Raw genomic sequence first — 23,088 nt, 5'->3', positions numbered from 1 at the left:
ACGTCCAAAAAGTGTAACTCCAGAAATCATTGATCAAGTGCACGATATGGTATTGGATGACTAGCGAGTCAAAGTGCGTGAAATTGCTGAGACTCTAGGCATTTCAAAAGAATGTGTAGGACATATTTTTGCACAGAGAATTGCAAATGAAAAAGCTTTGCACAAGATGGGTGCCACGCTTGCTCACAGCAGATCAAAAACGCACTTGCAGGAAAATCTCTGAACAGTGCTTGTAGCGTTTTAACAAGAATAAAACTGATTTTGTGCATCTATTTATTACTATGGATGAGACTTGGATTCAACATTACACACCAGAATCCAAATAGCAGTCAAAGCAGTGGACAGAAGCCAGTTGTTCAACACCAAAGAAGACAAAGCACAGTTCCATCAGCAGGAAAGGTCTTTAACCAAACTAGACGAAAAAATTCGTGAGAAAAGACCTGGTTTTTAGAAGAAAAAAAAATCATCTTTCATTAGGACAATTCACCTGCCCACAAAGGTGTTTTGGCAATGGGAAAATTAAGGGATCTGCCCTATGAATTGTTGGAACATCCATCCTATTCCCTAGATTTGGCTCCCTCTGACTTTTATCTCTTCCCAAAACTAAAACACTTCCTTGCTAGCCAACATTTTTTCTTCGAATCAAGAGATGATTGCAGCCTGTAGAAGGGTAATTTGCAGATTTTATTGAGAACCTCAGGGAGGACGGGATAATGGTACTGGAGCATCGCTGGAATAAATGTATTAGTCTTAAAGGAGATTATGTTGAAAAATAATTTTGAAATTATAAATTTGTTTTTTCATTGTTATGCTGAGAACTTTTCAGACTACCCTCGTAAATAGAGAATGCATTGTGTACATATTAATGAAACACGTTGGCACATTACTGGCTGTCTTTAACATACAAAAATTGACCATTTATACTCACTGTCTGGTATTACACTTCCTCACATCAGAAGGACAGCACAGTAGATATAAGCAGAAACAACAACTAAATGATGAACAGCATCCTTTGTATGGAGATATTTGGGATGCTAAAGGCATTTTTTTTATTAATTATCTTGAAAGGATAAAACAATAACCGGGGAATATTATTCCGATCTTTTAACCAGAAACTGATTCCACTGAGTGAGTAAAACCATTGATTGAGGGTGTACAAGGTCAGCAATGTGCCAAGAACAGTCTCCAGAGGCTCTGAACTTTATTGAATCTCTTCCTTCTGGCTTACATCTAGACTGGCAAAGATGGGAGGCAGTGAATATACTTCGTTCTTGAATGGGCAGATCAAAGTAGAATATGGCCAGATGGGAGCTACTTAGATAATGATAGCTGCTTATGGGTGAAACAAAAACCATGGAACATCATCTGCAATGATGCCTGATAGACATTAATAATATATGTACCTGAGAAGATTTAATGCAGTGTAATGAAACAGCTTTAAAGTATATTAATCATTGGATGAGTGAAATTTGACATTTTATATTTTTGTGTAATATTTTATGCAGGTGGCATATTTATGTTACTCTTGTTGTTGTTTTTTTAATGATCTATTCTTTTGATGCCTATTTTTTAAAAATGTATGATTTAATCATTTATATATATGCTCTTACATTTTCTGTAGTTTGCACATAAAATAAATAAAATGTTTTTTTAACCTGTGTTTTGGTGGGATTGTAATCTTGTGTGATGTAGGCAGAGCATCTCTGAGAATATCTATTTTACAACTGTATTCAGTGGTGTTAAGGAGAATAGCACCACTATTACCCTCTAGTGATAACTATACTTTTATCTTTTCGTAGTTCTCTGAGAACAGCAAGTTGGCCAGAATATAGCTTTTTTTTTTAAAGTGAAGACTGGGAAAGAATATTGCCGATGTCAAGCCTGATGTTGTTGGCTATTTCCAGAGCTAAGTTGCAGATTCCGCAGTTGTAACGATTCTTGTCTTTTATTATTGTACAATGGCTGTACTTTATTCAATCTTTTCTAACCAAAACCTTTTTCTACCAATATCCTACCGCCATTTATGTTGTAACCTTTTCTTGTTTATTATAACTATCCTACCGCTGCACCATTTATGTTGTGTCCTATTCTTGTTCACAACTATTTTAACCTTTGTTGCTTTATCTCTGTGATACACTATCAGGTAGCACCTGGTACCTCTGAGGGACAATGGAATTTCCTCGAGATAGAGGCAGTATCAGTGTTTAAGATTTACCTCTCGTAAAACGCCAAGAAATGTATTTGTTTCGCTGTGCCACTTAGCACTATTAGATTATTAATATTAACAACCATGAGGTAATCTCAGGACAGTACTTAATGATACCTATAAACTCTGCAGACGTGGCCAAAATATACCCCTTTCAAATATCCCTTTTAATATCCCGCATAGGTTCACATTAATATTTTATAAGTGGGGCATCGGATTCCAGAAATCACAGAAAGTCTTTGTTAGAATCAAAGGCAAGGTTTATTATACTCAAAAGTTGATACATATAATAACATAAATTAAAATCCCATCTTAAGGGAGTTTCAGACAAGGTATATAAATTCAAACACTACTGTTACACTTACAAAATATTATACAGTAGCTTCTTAAAGTAAGAATTATATTAACCTTCGCTAATGCATTAATCATGTACTATTATCACAATCAATCTAAGACTCCATAGCTCTGTCAGACTACACAAGATAACATTCATATCTTTCATAATCTCTTTATATTATGCCAATTCTTTACTCTAAACATATCCTTAATTTCATTCAATATAAAGGCGGACATTAACACAACGACAGATAGTAAGGTAAAATCAATATTCTTCTAAAGTTCTAGCAATACAATCCTATCCTAGATCATTAATGTTCCTTTTCTATAACATATTAACGTGACACAAATCTTTCATTCCTATTCAATATAGCACAAACAAAGTTTACTTATCTTCCCTTTTCAGTTCTTTAGTGCTTCATAGGTTCACAGGAAACTGGCCTTCTGTGGACGGCCAGACTTGCTTCTTTCCACGGAGATACTGCTGCCAAGACCCGCGACTGCCTCCGGTATCCGTCCGACATCGAGGCACTCGCGCCCCACGCCACCACGAAGGCGAACACACCAGGAAAATCCAGGAACAAAAAAAGCTTTGTTACAGGGTCGCATGACCCTTATATTTCCCTTATTCTTCTCGGCGATTCTCGCCCCTTTTGATGTCCAGCCAACTCACATGGCATCCATTCTCTGCCCTGCTTATTGCATGTATGCTGATGACATTGTTTACTTGGGGCGAGCCGCTCTCTCACGTTACAACTCCGTAACTTTTGGACTTGACTCCCCCCCCCCCCCCCCACTGTTGAATTTGTGCTTACATTTTATAATTCTTTTACACAGGTTAATTTCTTGAGCTCTGGTAATGTTCTATTTTCAATACTAAATTAACCACGTTCGCGAATGGCACAAAATATATACTTATTTAACCTTTTCATAATAGAACACACTTGATTTATATATACATAATACTTATTCTACACTTAAGAGTCAATTTATTGTATTTATCTCATTCTTTTGTTTGGAAAAGCATGTTAGACCGTGATAAGATAGGAATTCATAAATTTCCACTCTATCACAATCTAACACTGCATTCTACATTGAATACTAAGTCTAGTACTGGCACTTATTTCAGTGCTATGGCAAAATTGTGGCCAAAGCTTAGGACATTCATTGATCCTTTTTTAAAGAAAGATTCACTACTGGAAAGGTGAATTTGCAGCTGGAATTTAGAATTGTACAGAATGTTGTACTTTTTGATATGCTTATTTCTGATTTTTAAGAATTCTTTTTAGTCAGATGCTTCTGAAATGTCCAAAAGAATGGACCAAATCTCAGGGTTGAGGATTGCTGAGAGTTTCAGTTGTAATGACCTGATGGTAGCAAGGCTGGTGTATATTGTACCGATTTGTTCTTGCAGTAGTGCAATACTGGTATGTTTATATATATGGAGTTTTTTTGTTTTTTTTTTATAGAATGGAACTTGATTTTTAGTTTGACACAATTAGGTATTATGCTTATATCCTGACCTCTTTTTCAGAAAGGTAATCTGATTTAATTGCCAAAGATAAATGTAGTTTAGACTTACTATTGTCTTGTCTTGCATGTTATCTGTTCACCATGAATAATTAGTATCTGTGTGTTAATGTTTAAGTGCTGGAAGGACATCATATTGGAGATTTAATGTAGCATTAACAGCACACTAATTAAAAACTATTTTTAATTCTTCCAATATTTTGTCTCGGTCACTGAGATATCTTCAGGGAGTACAAACTAACACTTGCAACACACATGCACCCTTAATTGTGTCATACATTCCTCCACTCTACTTTCCAGTTGTCTGCTAGATCCTTTACTCCTGTAGCTTGTAGCAGTCAGGTAGATCTGCTGCTGTTCACCATATAGAACATAAATGTTATATCCAGTACCGTGAATCTGCGTAATCTTGCTTAGCTGAACATGCCATCACTACTAAGCATAGAGTATTTTTGGAATTCCATAGGGAATCCACTAAGAGTAGATTCCCTATGGAATGTTTATATAAAGAAAGATATGAGACCTTTGTACATTGTCCGAATTTAAACACATCTGATGGCCATTGGTTTATTTTAAATATTATTATCAATTTTCTATTAATCCCTAATTTATTACTTTCTTATTAGACATTAAATGTGTATATGTGTTTTTTTAATTAATTAGGAATTTTATTAACCAGCTGTACTAACGGTGTTCTGCTACATTTTAAAATGCTTGTTATTTGTATTTTAATTGTGTTTATCCCTCTTGACATTGTCCTGAAGATTCCTTAGATACTATGCCAAAATTTTACATAATTAAAATAGTAGTTTTTCACATAAGTTTTTTGTCTTAAGTTTTAAAGATGGAAGTTGAGAATGAATGCAGTCAAGAAAGGCATGAAAGCTAGATTTTTTTTTCTGATAGATTGGTGCATGATTGGAATGATTTTCTTGGGAAGATATGAGTGTAGGTAGTGTGAATGAATTTGAGAATTAGGTATGACAGGTTGTGTGATTAATATGGACCACTCTGAATAAGTCCCTGATTCCCTTGAGATCTCAAGTAATAAGAATAGTATTGTGCTATCTGTGTTTTTTGTCCATCAAAGGAACAAATTAAATCAATTTAAGTATATGTTAGTAACATGTATCAATAATTAAAATATGGTGTTTTATCTATTTTCCTATAATTTCAGGAGAAATGAAGGTCCATTGTGTGTAATAACTCAAGATAGCATGACTGTTGATAACATAGGTATGTTTACATTGCTTAAAGTCAATCGTTTGCCTTTTCTTGACTTTGGGAAGTCCTTAACAGTTTTGGTGTTAACAATAAAATAGAACATAATTTTATTATTAATTTTATGAATGTGCAAAAATGAATGCATCAGTTGAGATAAATCATAGAATAGAATCATTTAAAGTAACTTGAAGTAAATTGAATTTTATGAGGCATTACAGTAAACTAGAAAAATAAATAAAATTTAAAAAAAAAAATTTGAGTTGTAAGTCAGCAGTTAGAATTGAAGGAAGTACAGGAAGATGGTTTAATGTTAAATCTGGTGTGAGACAAGGATGTACATTATCCCCTCTGTTATTCATTATCTATATGGATCACATTATGAAGGAAAGTGGTATTAAACATGATATCAAAATTGGAGATGTTAATGTCAGCTGTTTGCTTTATGCAGATGATGTTATACTTCTAAATAAATCCGCTGCAAGTCTGCAAGATTCTCTGACTAAATTGAATAGCTGTTGTAATAGATATGGTATGAAGGTCAGCAATAAAAAGACAAAGACGATGAAAATAGGCAGAATCGTTGAAAATGTCAACTGTATTGTGAATGGAGAACCTGTGGAACAAGTAAAACATTTCAGGAACGATTTTTACTGAAGATGGTAAATTAAATATAGAAATAGACAACAAAATCAGCAAAGCTAGTATGGTGGGAAGTCAATTGAATAAATTCATATGGAATAAGAGAGAAATTAGTCGGAACACTAAATTAGCTGTATACAAGACAGTGTTCAAACCAGTTTTAACTAATGGATCTGAGAGCTCGGTCAGAAGTAAAACACTTGACCAAAGACTAGAGACCACAGATATGAGAGTCCTGAGAAAGATTATAGGCGTGAACAGATGGCATTAATGGCAATATCATATTAAAAACCAGGATATTAGGAAAGAACTTGACATTGTCAGCATCCAGGAATGCGTTAACAGAGCTAATCTCAGGTGGTATGGTCACTTAAACAGAATGGGCGAGGAAAGATTAGCAAAACAAGTGTTCTCTACCAGGTTGGAAGCAAAACGACCCAGAGGAAGACCAAGATATAGGTGGATTGATATGGTACAAAGTGCTTAGACGATAGAAATATAAGATCTGATAATGCTGGAGTCTTGACAAGTAACAGACTGATTTGGAGGAAAATTGTAGATAGGAAATTAGTAATGATGTAATTTTTTTCATGTAGTACTATCATATCCTGTACACCCCTTGAGGGTACATGGCAGGAATTTGATGATGATGATGAAAAAAATAGCTAAATTAAAGTATACTGGCTGGAGGTTTAATTCAAAAATATGGAATACTAGAAACTTATCATTTCATTAAATACTAGATTTAATGAAATGACTTAAGAACTCAAAATGAAATAAGATTTCTCCCACTTGTGCAGATGATGTATTTTGACAAGAAAAGAGCCAACAAAAAGAACACGGCATCAAGAAAAAGTAACATGGAGAAATGATAAAGGATGTTTATGTTATATTGGATATTACACGTCTAACATCTGCAAGCAGACATAGGAAATGATCATTAATGATATGAAAATTTGACTCAGAAAAAATACTAGGTATAAAAGTAAAGAAATAAATTTAAAATGACTTATTACAAGAAGACAGTAAGAATACTATTCCAAAAAAATATCAGTGACGAGGAAGATATAGATTCTCATTGAGTAAAATTGAAAACAGAGATTACACACCCAGCACAGTATTAAAACAAATCGGAAAATATTAAAGCAAAAAGGACTTTATTGTATATAGAAAAAATAAAAGAACTAATATTAAACAAGTAATAAATAAATATGCAGAAGATAAGACTGATATAATAAAATACAGCATCAAATTCCTGATATGTACCCACTCCAAGGGGTGGGAGATATTATGAAAGGACTACATGAAAAATTTATATCATTACTAACTTCCTATTGACAATTTTTCTTGAATTAATCTGTTATCTCTCAGGACTCCAGTATTGTCAAATCTTATATTTTATTTTAGCCTACTAAAGTACTTCTTACTGCTTCGTTATCCACTAAGATCTTGGTCATCATCATCATCATCAAATTCCTGATATATATATATATATATATATATATATATATATATATTTATACACACACTAAAGGGGTGTATATGATAGTACTACGTGAAAAATTTACATCATTATTAACTTTTTGTCTACAATTTTCCTCCAAATCAATCTGTTACCTGTCAAGACTCCAACATTATCAGATCTTATATTTCCATCTTCTAAGGCACTTTTTACTGTATCAATCCACCTATATTTTGGTCTTCCTCTGGGTCTTTTTTCCTGCCAACCTGGTAGAGAACACTTGTTTTGCTAATCTTTCCTCTCCCATTCTATTTAAGTGACCATACCAACTGAGATTAGCTCTGCTAACACATATCTGGTCTTCTTCTGGGTCTTTTAACTGCCATCCTGACAACAACAACAACAACAAAAAAAAACATGCTTGTTTAGGTAACGTTTCCTTTTTCATTCTATTTAAGTAATGATAGTACCTGAGGTTAGCTCTACTCACACACTCCTGAATGCTAACAATATTCTTCCTAAGTTCATTCCTAATATCCTTGTTTTTAATATGATTCTGCCGTTGGTGCCATCTGTATATTCACTCTCTTAATCTTTCTCAGAACTCTCATATCTGTGGTCCAAAGTCTGTGATCAAATGTTATATTTCTAACCCAGCTCTCAGATCCATACATTAAAATTGGTTTGAGCACTGTCTTGTATGCAGCTAGTTTAGTGTTCTAATTTCTTTCTAAAAGAGTAACAAATGAAATAAATAACATTTAGAAAACAACATCGGTCCATTTACTCCAGACAGTTGGAATAGGATTTTTTTTACAGCAGAAACAAATATGAGAATATGCAGATATACCAATCTAGAAAGAGAACAAACAGTGGAGATATATTTTGCAAAATTATATGAAGACAAAAGAAATAAAAATATCATAGGAAAAATGAAATATAAAGAAGTAAAAATGCTTGAAATGTCAAGGTTGCCCTCGATATTTCAAAAGCATTTGATCTGATTTGGCACAGGGGACTACTCACCAAACTGCCATCTTGTGGTCTGCCCTCCCCTCTGCAACTGGATTGCCAACTTTCTCACTGGTTGCTCACTTCATGTCATGGTGGATGTCTTACTCTCCTCAGATTTCCTCACCAGTGCAGGAGTACCTCGGGGGTTCTGTTCTTTCGTCCACTCTTTTCTTCTTATATATAAATGACCTACTCTCACAGATTAACCAACATGCATTGTCATCTTCAGTGGTGCAAAGGAAAATGGAAGCTCGAAACACTGTGCTATGGAGTGATGAATCATGCTACACCTTCTACTGAGCAGATGGATGGGTGTGACAGATGCCCGGTGAATGTTTCTTACCAGAGTGCATAACCCTAGTTATGAAATTCAGATAGGCTGTGTGATGGTATGGTTCTGTTTTTCTTGGTTTGGCCTTGGACCTCTGTTTGTGGTGCCACTTGAGCTTTTGAACAGTGCAATGCTTTGTGGCATTTCTTTTGGAACTGACTGTTGTCTCTTTCAGCAAGACTGTGTCATATGGTTGCTGCTGTAACTGCATTGTTTGTGGACAAGAATGTCACCACACTTGATTGGTCTCCACAGAGCTTTCATCTCACGGATTCCTTGAACATCTGTGGGATGAAGTGGAACATTTTGTGAGGTCAAGGGACATCCATCCCACAGCAGGGGACATCTGCTCCAAAATTCCCATCGATCATTGTTGTATGCTTGTGGAAAGTATGCCCTTTAGGATTATTGCTGTCATCGCAGTGAAAGGAAGTTCAAAATCTTATTAAGGTGAGTGCCATGGCAGTGTGTTTCTCACACAAATTTTTGGGAGTTATAACACTATTGTAATAACATGAAACTTTCATGGAGTCTTAGGAGGCATTCTGTACATTACCCACCATCTATACTTAAGATCTCTACCTGATGGTTTGAAATATAGGTAGTAAAAATAAATTCTTTCATGTGATCATTTCCTGTTTTTTTTTAAGCATAATTTACTTTTTCCTTGTTAAAATTTGGTAAGTATGCTGCTGTTCATGTGTAACATGAATTATTGCTGCTGTGTTGTCTTTTTTGCGTAAATGCACCTTCTGTTTAGATTACTGGCCTGCAGATAATAATTAATAGGAAACTGTTGGAAATAAGATATTTAATTTTCTTTATTATGTGCATGCTTCAGTCATTGAATTTCAAATCATCACAGTTTGGAGTTGCATATATGTATGTATTCTTATGGCAGAGTTCAACTATAGTCCAGTATTGAAAGCCACTGTAGAGCCTCCTTTGACCAGGTGTCAAAGGAGGCTCTAGGATTGCCATGGAAATGGCAAAGGGAGCAGTCACTGATGATATGTTTGATAGTCTGTAGAATATGGGTGGAGTAAGGGCTATTTGCCATACTCCATTGATGTCGGCGATAGCGGCATATGCCTTGATTCACCCTGATTCTGTTGATAGCTTTTTAGAAGTTCATAGCTTCTAAGAAGGATGAAGCCAGGCTGGCAACTGCAGGACACCTATTTGCAAGAGAGTCATTTGTTGGCAAATTCATAGCCCATTGTTGGTTCAACATGTCGTGAGTTGAAGATGCTGAACCAAAAAAAGGCTCTGGTTATATCCCAACATGGGTACCTTGACTTGAGCCGGGTTCTATGGAAATTTATAAGGGTTGAGTGGAGAGGCAGTAGGGAGTTATTTGTGATTTTCTCCAGTTTTTTTTAGTGAAATTTGCCTTCATATATTTGGTGAGGGGCTATGTTGGAAAGCATTGGTAACCATGGCAGAGGGGTGGATTTCAGGACTCCACTAATCGTGCACATGGTTATGTTCAGTTGGAAGTCAATAATGTTTGTGTGAGCACCTCTTTCCCAGATTGGTGCACAGTACTTTGCAGCAGAGTAAACAAGGGCCAGGCCTGAGATTCTATGTACCTCCACTCTGCAACCCCAGCAAGTTCCACTTACTCTTGAGATGATGTTTTTTCTTTTTGTTTTTTACTTCACAAATATGATTTTTTAGGTCAGACAATAGTCAGTTACATATATAATCTTGTTAACTGGAAAATCTTTGTAATAATTAAACCTAAATGGCCAGATAAGTAAATAAATAGGACATATTGTTATTTAAACCTATAGATATAGCATTAAAGACCACAGATCATAATGGGTTTCCTGTTGTTGTATCTAAAGAATCTCAGTATTTAGTAGGATTTGTTCTTCGTAGAGACCTTAGTCTTGCTCTTGGTGAGTATGAAAATAATTATCTTTATTATTTTGTACTAGTTGAACTTTTTTCTCCCTTTTGATGTCTTGAAATTTTGTTTTTAATTAAGAGTTGTAGAGATAGTTGTATAATAGACACTTCCTGTAGTTGAACACCTAGGAACTAGTAAAGTACTGTATGTGTCTGCATATAAAATAATATGTGAAGTGATGAAAAAAATTTCTGAAGTATGGGAATCATCTTGTGCTCTGAGTATAAAATGTGAACTTTTAAATTCGGCAATAGAAAATATCAAGCGACAGCTCTATTTCCTACAGTAATTTGTACTCGCTGGACATAACATTAGAGATTGGGTGATGGGAAGTTGACACTGGCATCCCCCTCCACACACACAGTGAGATTCACCCAAACCGAATGTAAATGGTAATTAGGCAGATGTCAGGGCTTCTCAACAGTGTATCACAATCAATGAAAATGGGTAAATGTTCATCGCATATATGAGTAAATCTTAGCAACTTTGATTATGGATTATTGGAGCAAATGGGTCATTCTATCTCCCAAATGGTAAGAACCCTAAGGTTCTCAGGGGCAACCATATTAAGGGTCTACCGTGAATACACCAGCAATAGATGTACCAGTGCACACCGAGCAAATGGCGGCTGACCACATGCCATTGATGACCTGGGTCAACGTAAATTCTCCAGGCTCATACAGACTAACTGCAGGGCAATGGCAACATGAATCACATCCAATTTCAATGTCAGAGGTCCAAGTAGCATCAGTGAGCAAACAGTATGACATACCTTTCTTACCATGGGCTATGGGAGCCAATACCATAATCCCAATACCATGTACCACTGTTGACAGCTCATCATCAGGCATTGTGCCTCACCTGGTGTCAGGGATCATCAAAACTGGACCTCTGCAGAGTGGACCAGAGTCACATGGTATGATGAATCCTGTTATCAGCTGACGGGAGGGTGCAAGTGTGGCATCGACAACATGAGGCCTTGAACCCCATCGTGCCAGCTCTGTTTAAGGAGGTGTGGCTCTATGATGGCTTGAAGAGTCTTCTCATGTGACACATTAGGCCCTTTAGTGTGTCTGGAGAGGTCCTTAAATGCTACGAGCTACCAGAATGTGCTGGCTGATCATCACCTACACACTTTCATTGACTTCGCACATCCTGCAGCCTATGGTCTGTTTCAGCAGGAATTGCACCACCCCACCAAGCCACAACCACCTAAGCATGGCTCGAGGAACGCTCATTTGAATTTGGGAGCTCCAGTGGCACCCAAGGTCCCAGATTAAAATCTGATCGAATCGGTCTGAGCTGCCATAGAGCGAGACATCGGATCCGTGTATCTGGGACCAATGTCTAAAGTGTAGTCGTAGACAATGCTGCAACAGACATGGTTGGATTTTCCTCAAGCATCTGGTGGAGTCAATGCCTCAGAGAGTACAGGCTGTTATTCAGCTAGATTTGGACTGACACGCTATTAGGTAGGGATCTCTAATGTTTTGTCCATTGAATGCACGGAGGCTGTTCAATAAGTTATAAGACTATATTTATACAGAAAACAGGTTACCTTTAATCATCATCATTTACATGGTCTTTTTCGAAGTAACTACCGTGAGACGTGATGCATTTGTCCCAACGTTGCGTCCACTTCTTAAACACAAGTGAAAGTCCGTTTTTTGAGCGTTCCTTCAAAACCGCCTCTGCAGCTTTTACACATGCTTTGTTGCTTTCAAAATGGCAGCCTCTTAGTGGTTTCTTGAGCTGAGGAAACAGCCAGAAATCGCACAGTGCGATTGTTTTTCTGCAAAACGTCCACTACACCACCAGCAATATGTGGCCTTGCATTATCGTGGTGCAATATGAAGCCATTCTTCAGCAATGGACACTTCCTTTTGACGTGCTATACCACTGTCCATAAAACATCCACATAATATGAGCTGTTTACAGTATTCCCGGGTTCTACAGCATGTCAGTAAACAATGCCTTTGTAGTCAAAAAACATTATGGTCATAACTTTACCAGCTGATTTTACAGTTTTTGCTTTCTTGGGGGTAGGCAAAGACGGATGCTTCCATTCACTGCTTTGTTGTTTCATTGTAGGGTCATAGTGATACAACCAAGCTTCATTTGCTGTAATGATGCATTTTAAGAAGTTGTCGCCTTCTTGTTCCAGTCTTTCTTTCCATTCGGTGCACACGTCCGCTCTAATAGTATGATTTATTTATTAATTATTTTTATTCTTTTTCTGTGGTTGGTTGTTGTTTTAATGAAATGCCAGACCTGGAGATTTTTTATTAGTCATGAAAAACAACATTATGTAAATACCTTCCATTTTTGGCTTCACAAAGACAGGCCTTTCTTATGGCATGTTCCATGACAGCTGTTAATGTTTCTGGCTGCAGTGCCCCCTAATTTCTGCATGAATGTTTTTCTTCAGCTGTTTTATTGTCTGGAGCTTGTTCACATACAACTTTTCCTTCTGGTAACCCCATAGGGAAACATTCTTAGGACACTTCAGCCAGAAGCCAATAATGGAAGGAATTTACATGATGTGGTTATTATTATTATTGTGTGACACCTTCAGGGAGTCCAAAGACTCATCGAGGGAGAGTACCAACTCTACAATTCTCCATGTCTCCACCACTCAATCCACCAACTATAGGGAACCTCATCATCTGCACCAATGCCATCCACTGCCTGCCGCCACCACCACTAGTATTTCCACAGACAATCACAAACATCCATGCCCACGGCAGGATTCAAACCTTCAGCCTTTTGGCTGGTGAGTGGATATGCTATCATGCAGCCAACCAGGCCTGCAAATTTTTCATCACTAATAAAAAAAAATCTCCAGGTTTTGTATTTCATTTTAACACAGAAAAAGAAGAATGAGAAGAACATAAATAATTAATAAAAAAAAAAAGTTAATTAATGTTTAAATTCTTTGTGACTTACAGGTCACTCTATAATTCCAGAACTCATCATCAATTTCCTGGTATGATGCACCCTCAAGGGGGTGTTCAGATAGATCAAGGAATCATTCAGTCTTAGGTCCATCTGTGTGTGTGTGAGAGAGAGAGAGAGAGAGAGAGAGAGAATCATAAATCAGTTGATTCACTAGAGACTCTGGTTTAACATTGTTTTGTATGAATGCAGTGAAGAGTCAAATCTTAAGGAGAAAATTATGAAGGATTTATTGTCTGAAAGAAGAGTAATGGAGTTACAGAGATTATTTCAAGTGCTGAAGCAAGCTGAGCCTCTCAATCATTTCAGTATTTTCAAAGTAAGAGAAGTGAAAAAAAAATGGATTAACATGAACACAAGCACAGAAGTAATCTGCTTTGTTAGTGATGCTGAAATTATAGCTAAAGTAGTGAACCCAAATAAAGTCTGTTTTCAACTGATGAAGAGACCCCTGTCCTGGGTATTTGGAAGGAAGGTCATGTTACACTTGTTAAATTTATTGTTTATAGTAAACTGCAGCTGCATGCAATGCAAAGCAGTTTTATGCAAAAGAAAAAAAAAATAATAACCCAGATGAAAATAGAAAGACCATTACCCAGTTTCCATGCTAGATAGAAAGAAAGTGCAATGCTTGGATCAGAGCTAAGACTATGGTGAGAGACATTATAACAGCCATTAAACGATCCAAATGGCAAGGGCAGATCATATTCAGAAATCAAAATAGACAAAGTTAATATCAGAATGGTATCCTAGGGATGGAAAGAGAGCTATAGGAAGACCAAAGAGACAGTGGGAGGATGAGATTAAGGATAGCATAGAAACTCAGTAGCATAGAAAGGCTCAAGATACGAATGAATTCTTTCGTATCTTGTAGTCTTTGTAGGGGGGCCTTCGTCCAGCAGTGGATATAAAATGTCTGGTGATGATGATGCATAAGGTACTATACATATTAATAAAAAAAAAGTTTTAATTATAGCATCGTTTTTAAATAAAATATGCAATTTTTTTTTTTTTTCCATATTAGTACAGTATGTCAATATAGTTTGTTAGTACATGTCCCAAATATTAGTTATTTTCTTGTCATTTGGTGAATCTTAGGTAGGTTGCTTAAATAACTAGAAAATTTTATTATTTTGCATTAATATGCTAACAAATCTCTATTCATAGCACAGCTTTTATTGCATAGTTTTTATTAAGTGTTCACCTTCATTTTTAGGTATGTTTATCTGATCTGCATACATGAGTGGTCGCAAGACCTATAGCATATCATTGCTGTGTTTCTGGCTGGATGGATTTTATTTATGTTTAATGTTTGTAATCATTACAAAAATTTGTTGAGTTATTTCACTTTTTTATTAATATAAAAGTTTAACAACTTTTCACAACATGACAGGTAAAAGAAGAAAATGCTTCATTATCATATTCTTTCTCCAGTTACTGGGGCATGCTCAAGGTTTGAGTGATCACAAAAGCACACAATATAGAAATCAGTATGGGTAAAAAATATTCAAGTGAGCTAGCATATAGATATCCTGAGAGAGAACAGTGACAGTCATTTACTGGAATAAACTCTGACTCAGCATCAGCAGAATTGAAGGCAGGCACTGTTGGTAAAGAAGTTGAATGCAGAAGAATTCAGTACCATATCAACAGGGTTGGTGTTAGTGAAACAAAGAAGACAAAAACTGGTGAGATTCTTTAAATAGCAGCTATAAGATGTTATATTCAGGCAGTAGTAAGCAAGGAAAGGAATGAGTAGTAGCAGCATTCAACACAGACATGAAGACAAACCTAGCAGGAAATTTCGAGAAGACTAATGTTAGCAAACATCAGAATGGAATATTGAACAATGAGACTTATTTGTGCATATGGCCACACAAAAGTTCTTCTAAGGAAGTGGAGGAATTTTTTTAAGTCATTAGAGAAGACGGCTGACATAAAGGAAAAGCAGGTCTTTATTGGAGATCTGAATAGTAGAGTAAGGAATGGATGCTAGATGAATAAAATGTTTTGGCAAAAACTTGGAGAAAAGGACAAAGCTAATAATAATAATCGTAAGTGCCTGCTGGTTTCTGCTTAGGACACTGACTAGTCATCACTAACACTACATTTGAACATAAAGATGTACATTCATATGAAGACACAATATGTAAGAAAACTTTTGTTGGCTATGTTATCGTTGGTGATGATATTTTTATGCTGCTTCAGGATACAAGAGTATACAGGAGATTTGAAAAAGAACATGATCACCATTTGTTTTTGATCGGAATAAAAATGAATATCATATTAAAAAGAAAAATATGCAAAAAAGTTTTAAAAACTTTTAAAGTTGATCAGCTCTCAGAGAACTGTAGACTCAATATATAAATATTGTTAAAAGAAAAAAAATGAAAAGAGTTTGAAGGCAACTTTAGTAGAACTCTGAAGTTGTCTATAAGTATAAAAGAATCTGGACTCCATGGAAAAGAAGCAAGTGTATTTGAAAGTTCATTGCAAGCAAGTCTGCATGTACTCAAAGAAAATGTGGCAAAAAAAAAAAAAAAATGTAAGAAAGCAAAGAGTGTATAAAAGTAGATAAGCAAAAATTGTGGGAGGACTTTGTTAAGAAGGCAGAAGATAAATATCAAGAAAGTGTTATGAAAGCTATTGAAAATGCTGAAAAATGGAGAAAAGAATTCTTTTTTAAAAGGAATTATAGATGATAAAGATGACATAACATCTGAAAATAAAATATTCTATGGCTTGATAATTACTTTGAAAGATTGTTAAATGAAACAAGAAGTGACAGAATATAGAACATACTTGAGAGGAATGCAATAGAAGTACATATCAGTACTTGAGGTAGAAAAAGTCATCAAAAACATGATATTTTGAAAAGCAGCTGATTATGGTAGATAGCATTTGACCAGAAATGCTTAAGTATATGGAAATATAAAAGTATTAATAAAATAATAAAAGTTTGATCTTTCTGCATAATTCAGAATGTATAATCAATATGTCTATAAAAAGGAAAACTATGGGGCGGGGGCTGAAAAGTTCTGAAAGACACCTAGAACAAAAATGATATTAAAGCAACTGATATAACCACAAGAAATAACATGTCTTAAAACCCTTCATGTTTCATCAAATTATGATAATTTGTTCTTTTTCTTTTAGGATATATAAAAAGACATGTCAGGGGTTTTGAAGAAATTCAAAGATACAGAGGTGCTGGCTGTCATCAAGTTTTTAGTGCTGCAAGAAAAGTCAGCAACTGAGATTCACCAAACTTTGTGTGAGACTTTAGGGGGACTATGCTGCAACATATCCAACAGATGCCCCAGGCCAGGAAGACCACCTGTAGCAGTCACCTCTGAAAACATCAATGCAGTGCATACCATGATCCTTGATGATAAATGAATATCAGCCAAAAGCATTGCAAAGACTCTGGTGATATCCAGGGAAAGAGTTGGGGTCATTATCCACCAACATCTGGACATGCAGAAACTCTTAGCTAAGTGGGTTCCCAAATGTTTGAATGCTGACCAAAAGAGAGAATGTGTGCTGTCATCTCAAGAGATTTTGGATCATTTTGAGAAATCACGTGCAAATTTTTTTGGATTGTATTTTGACTGCTGGTGAAACATGGCTTAATCACTATGGCCCAAAGACCAAACAGCAGTCAATGGAGTGCAGGCACAAAAGTTCTCCATGGCCAAAGAAGTTCCTAACCCAAAAGTCAACAGGGAAGGGTCTGGCTGTTTTCTTTTGAGATATGGATGGTGTAATCCTTACCAAGTACCTCAAAAAAGGTGAAACATTTACAGCAGCAGTTTATTCAACAGCTCTGAAGGAATTGAAGAAGGTACTAAAGGAAAACATTGTTGGAAACGGAGCAGAGGCATGTTGCTTTTGCAGGACAACGCACCTGCTCACACTGCTCATGAAACTTGACAGACAATACACAACTTGGACTTTCAGGGTCTGCCTCACCCATCCTATTTGCCTGAACTGGCCCATCTGACTATTTCCTATTACCGAATTTAAAGAAACACTTGAAAGGGACAAAATTTACCACAGACGATGAAGTCATATCTGCAGCTGAGGACTGGTGTGTACAACATGAGAAAGACTTTTTTTTTTCCTCAGAGGATTGCAAATGATACAGCAGCATTGTAACAAGTATATAACACTTCGTGAGAATATGTAGAATAATGTGTAAGTTACATGGTCCTCAATTTCTTCATGTTGATTATCATAACTTTTCTGCACACCCACACCCTTGTCAATGTGAGAAATACAAAAGAATTTCCATACCTAGTGTTCTGATAAAGTTTATGCAAGCATACTTTGAAAAGACTATATGTGGGAGAAGACAACCGTTTATTTGGCATGAACTCAGCTTTGTCTTCTCCTACCTCATTAAAATAAAAATAAAATAAAGAAAAAAAGTAAAGAAAATCCTTATCCTGCTCATGGTACAAAATGCACCATAGGTTTGCAAATGACCTTTCTTGGGTGGAAACAACATAAAAAAAAATCTCAGTTTCATGGACCAATTCTAGCATCTAATAGATAATATCTCTCCTAAACCTTCCTTATGGTATAGGTATATGGATGACATATTTACAGTTGGGCATGGTTCCCTTAGTGAACTTCAAGATTGCATCTCTAAGATTAACAGGGTCTGTCATTGCATTACTTCACTCTTGAAGCAAGAAGATCACTGGATTGCTTTTTTACACCTTCTTTATTATCAGCCAGATGCCTTCACTTCTCTATTTTTAAAAATAAAAGTCATATCAGACTTTACATTCATGCTCTTTCACATCATGATGTGAAAATAAATATGCTCTGCTGAAACCGTGCTATCTCAATAAATTAATTAAATCAACTCCACTATCATCATTGCTAATGGTTTCAGTGAATCTTATGTCAACAAGGTCATTAACAGCAGTACAGTTTCCTTGTTACCTGCCTCCCAAAAAGTGATTCATCAGGCTTGCATTCCTTCCCTATATTAAGGGAGTTTCTGAAAGACTAGTCAAAGTGCTTGGATCTGTTGGCCTTTCATCTGATTAAAGAGATTTCTGCTTTTTTGGGCTCTGAAAGGGATAAACCTCCACCTTTAGCTCACCTTGGAATTTATCAAACATTGTGCTAGTGTGGGTTATCATACTTTGGCCAATCAAGTATATTGGCAGCTGTTCGTCATGATGAACATGTCAGTTACATTCATTTCTAAGAGCTAGAACAGTCCGGACAAATAGACCATGCCATCCACCAAACATCACATCCTTTTAAAAGAAAAGATTAAGGTCCTGCACAAAAGCCCTATATTCCTTGAATGTTTATACAAAGAAAGTTATGAAATCTTGCTTCACTGTTCAAATATAAACAGAAATAATGATCCGAAGTTATCCTTCCTATGGGAAATAGTTTTTCTCCATGTTCTATAATGTTTTTTTTTTTTAATTAATAATTTATCTCTTGTGTGAGTTTATGCTGTTAAGACCTTTATATATTTTACCCTTTGCCATTTTCATTAAGTTTTCAGATTATAATGTTGGTCGATTGGTATTGCCTCTGCTAGTAATGGCTCATGCAAAAAGTTAAGCAAGTTTGAGCATGGTTAGTAGTTGGAGGGAATCAATCGTTCGATGCTGTTGGCACACTTTCCCTCGATGAGCCTTTGGACTCCCTAGAGGTGTCACATGATAACAATAATAATAATTAGTTCAGAATTATTTCATTATGCCATCTTATTTGCCAGTTCATTATGGTAACACTAAAAACTTTCATGTGGTCTAGAGCAGGGTTTCTGCACTGTGTTAAAAATAAAGTTAAAAATACAATAAAAATATTATTTAAATTAATAAAAATAATAATTAATCATTTTAAAAAGTAATAAAAATCTTTAATCTGCCTATTGTACTCATGTATACTATAAGTTTCCAATCTTTTGTGGGTGGGAGACATAGAAAAAGAAATACAGTAAATAATAATAATAATAATAATCACCTGCATGAAGATTTACAACTTGTCAGTTGGAGACTGAATTTCTGGATTTCTATTTTCCTCTAAGGAGAAACAAGCAGATGTCAGGTATTTCATTGTTGTCAGGTAGGCAAAACCTTAATAAAAAGTACTAATAAATGGTGAAAATGAAGTTACCTTTGGGATTGTGTGTTTTAAACAGTGTAATCCCAAAGCAGCTCATGCAAATGCCATGTATTGCACTCGTAATCTAACACAGCACTACCTGCCTCATTTAGAAACTTCCAAAATTTCTTAGTTTAAATACTAAACTAGTTTGCCTACTCAGTGAGGAACTTTGGAAGTTTCTCAAAAATGTAATAACTTTATATTATTTTTGGTTTTTGATAGCCAATTATTTGTTGTCTTTGCATCCTTTTCACACAATATCAATCATGTGAATGAAAATTCTTATAAATTGTACAAGGAATATCTGCAAGCATTACAGTACAGTACTTCCTTTAAACAGTTTGTGGTGTCATCGATATATACCTATTTGCCAGCATATAAGATGCACTTTTTTCTTTGAAAATAGGTCTGAAAAACAGGGTGCGTCTTATATGCCGATACTCAGTTTTTTATTACTTTCATTTGTGGAAATTTTCTCTGTTCCGAGTTATGCGATTTCTTTCTTGCTTCCTTGCAGTGTGCGAGAGCATTCCAGTTATGTAGAGTTCAGTGGATACGCATGCGCTGTCATTGATGATCACAGCTGTATTCCTGTTCGTTTAAACTTTCCAATTGTTGTCGTCGTTGTTGTGAACAGTCATAAATTTCTGCTGTTAAATTTTCTCTAAATTTCTTGGCAAATTATGGCTGAAAAATTCGGCATTGCTACAATATTGCATACAAGCTACGTGTGATTGTGTATGCTAAAGAACATGGAAACAGGGCTGCAGAGAGGCATTTTGGGCCACCCCCAGCTGAGAAAATGATAAGAACTTGGCAGAATCAGGAAGAGGATCTATAAAAAGCAACTCACAGTAAACATAATCACAAAGTGGAACTGCTAAATGGGCAGAACTGAGTACTTGGATTTTAGACCACAGAAAAGTGGGACTTTCAGTGTCTACAAAAATGATTATTCATCAAGCGAAAGCAATAGCCACTACCAGAGGGATCGCCAGCTTTACTGGATCAACATCATGGTGTTCAAGATTCATGAAGAGACACCAGCTATGTATGCAGAATAAAACAAAAATATCCCAGAAGATGCCAACTGAATACGAAGAAAAAATTATTGAATTTCATCGATTTGTCATTAACACAAGGAAACAAGAAAATTTTGAACTTGCACAAATAGGAAACATGGACAAGGTTCTGCTGACTTTTGATGTGCCCTCAAACAAAACTGTAGATTCCAAGGACACTAAAAGTGTTACTGTTAAAACTTCGAGGCACGAAAAAACTCGCTACACGTTTTATCCTGCTGTGCTGATGGGACAAAATTGCTGCCACTATTGATTTTTAAAAGGAAGACACTACCCAAAGAAAAGCTGCTTAAAGTGTTTGTGCATGTTCATGTAAAAGGCTGGATGGATGGAGGAGGAATGAAGTTATGGATAGATAAAATTTGGTCTAGGCACCCTGGCAGGCTGTTGAAGAAGCTTGCCCTGCTAGCATGGGATCAGTTTCATTCTCACAGAACAGGAAGATGTTAAAAATAAACTCAAGGAATTGAAAACTCAGTTAGCTGTAATTCCAGGAGGCCTAACTAGTCAGCTTCAACCTTTAGATGTCTGTATTAATAAACCATTTAAGGGATTTATGAAGTAGAAATGGAACAGCTGGATGCAGTCTTCAGATTTTGAGGTTATGCCGTGAGGAAGAAGGAAGAGGCCTAGCATTTCGCAAGTTTGTGAGTGGGTGAAAGCTTCATGGGATGCTGTGAAAACTGAGACAGGGCATTAGTAATGCACTGGATGGTACAGATGACAATCTGTTAGATTAGGTATTTGTTGAAAGTAGATCTACTTATTACTTTATATTTGAAATACTGTAAATTCATTATAATATTCAGTGATAAAGTTTTTTTCCTAAAAAATGTACAAAAAACGGGATGCATCTTATACGCTGGCAAATACGGTAAGTTAATTCAGGACAAAACTTAAGACAAATGTATAAATTAAAAGCTGTCCAAATTTCTGTGCCATACCACTTGTCACCTGCCTTCCCCTTCATTCTTTTCTACTATATACTATTTTATTTTTTATACACCATAATATTATGAAAAGAAGGTGTCAGCCACCTCTCATCCATATCACCAGCTTCATATCTATCCCCATATGCTGAAGTTTATGTGGTAGCGTTCTGTGCATTCTCTTGTCAAATGCTTTTGTTTAGTCTAGAAATATTAAAATGTATCCATTTCCTTTTTTTCAGTGTAGCTTTCACTTTTGTGAGTAAATTACAAAACCATTTCCCCACTCCACCACCATAACATGTATCATATTACTATTCACCCATTCCTAAATTCTGAATTTAAACAAGTTTTCCAATAGGTCTATAATCTGCTATCTGGTTTGAAGTATTCTTTATGTAATAGTATATTCCACTAACAGAATATAACTGATTTTGGTAGAATAAAAATGGTAACTTAAATCAGTGAGCCCTTTGTCTCACTGAGCATTTTGTAAACGAAAAATGAATAACTTATTGGATATATATATATCATCATCATCATCAAATTCCTGCCATGTACCCTCAAGGGGTGTACAGGATATGACAGTACTACATGAAAAAATTACATCATTACTAACTTCCTATCTACAATTTTCCTCCAAATCAGTCTGTTACTTGTCAAGACTCCAACATTATCATATATATATATATATATATATATATATATATAAAAATCAGTCTCACACATGAGAAGTTGCAAAATCTATAGCACATCAGTGCTGCGTGTGTGAACAATAAGATGGTAGCTAGCATAGTTAGAACAAATTTAGTGAATTTTAATTCCTCTGGAATTTACTTTTTCAAAAAATAAATTTCAGAAGAGGTTTTTAGGTAACTGTTGAAATTTTACCAAAGCTTACGTTCAGTATTAATTTTCATTATTTGTTTACTTTAATGTTTTTCCCTCCCTCTTAGCTAATGCAAGGAAAACACAAGAGGGTATTGTAGGAGACTCCCTTGTAATTTTCACTAGCCATGTTCCAACACCGTGGACAGGAACACCTCCTGTTAAATTGAGAAGAATCCTTGATTTAGTAAGTTAATACTTCTGATACGGGAATATATTGCTATGTAAACTATGCATGCATAAAATATATAGGCATATGAATACTTCATTATTTGCATAAGTTTTGATTGACCTCATGACCATCTTTGGTGCTAAAGATTGTTATAGAAGTGGAATTAACATACAAATTAGAATAGGATATCTCAAGTTAACAATATACAACAAAGATGCAGTGTATCTGATGTTGTGGATAGAGAGCGTAGACTGAATTATC

General features: G+C 35.6%; 1 protein-coding gene across 3 annotated transcripts in view; it reads left to right on the top strand.

Annotated features, from left to right (window-relative positions):
- The window catches only part of LOC150105778 (H(+)/Cl(-) exchange transporter 4-like), a 425,804-nt gene that overhangs the window by 383,991 nt on the left and 18,725 nt on the right, over window positions 1-23,088 (top strand). For all 3 annotated transcript variants that reach the window (XM_090394346.1, XM_090394347.1, XM_090394345.1), the window contains 3 exons: window positions 5,250-5,308; window positions 10,539-10,646; window positions 22,724-22,842. In XM_090394346.1, coding sequence (XP_090250472.1) covers window positions 5,250-5,308; window positions 10,539-10,646; window positions 22,724-22,842 — 286 coding nt within the window. The remainder of the gene's footprint in view (window positions 1-5,249; window positions 5,309-10,538; window positions 10,647-22,723; window positions 22,843-23,088) is intronic.

This window comes from Typopeltis vanoorti, chromosome 6, assembly GCF_054136105.1.
Source record: "Typopeltis vanoorti isolate ZY-2024b chromosome 6, IOZ_Tvanoo_1.0, whole genome shotgun sequence".
Lineage (NCBI taxonomy): Eukaryota > Metazoa > Arthropoda > Arachnida > Uropygi > Thelyphonidae > Typopeltis > Typopeltis vanoorti.
This window is presented reverse-complemented; position numbering and strand designations above follow the sequence as displayed.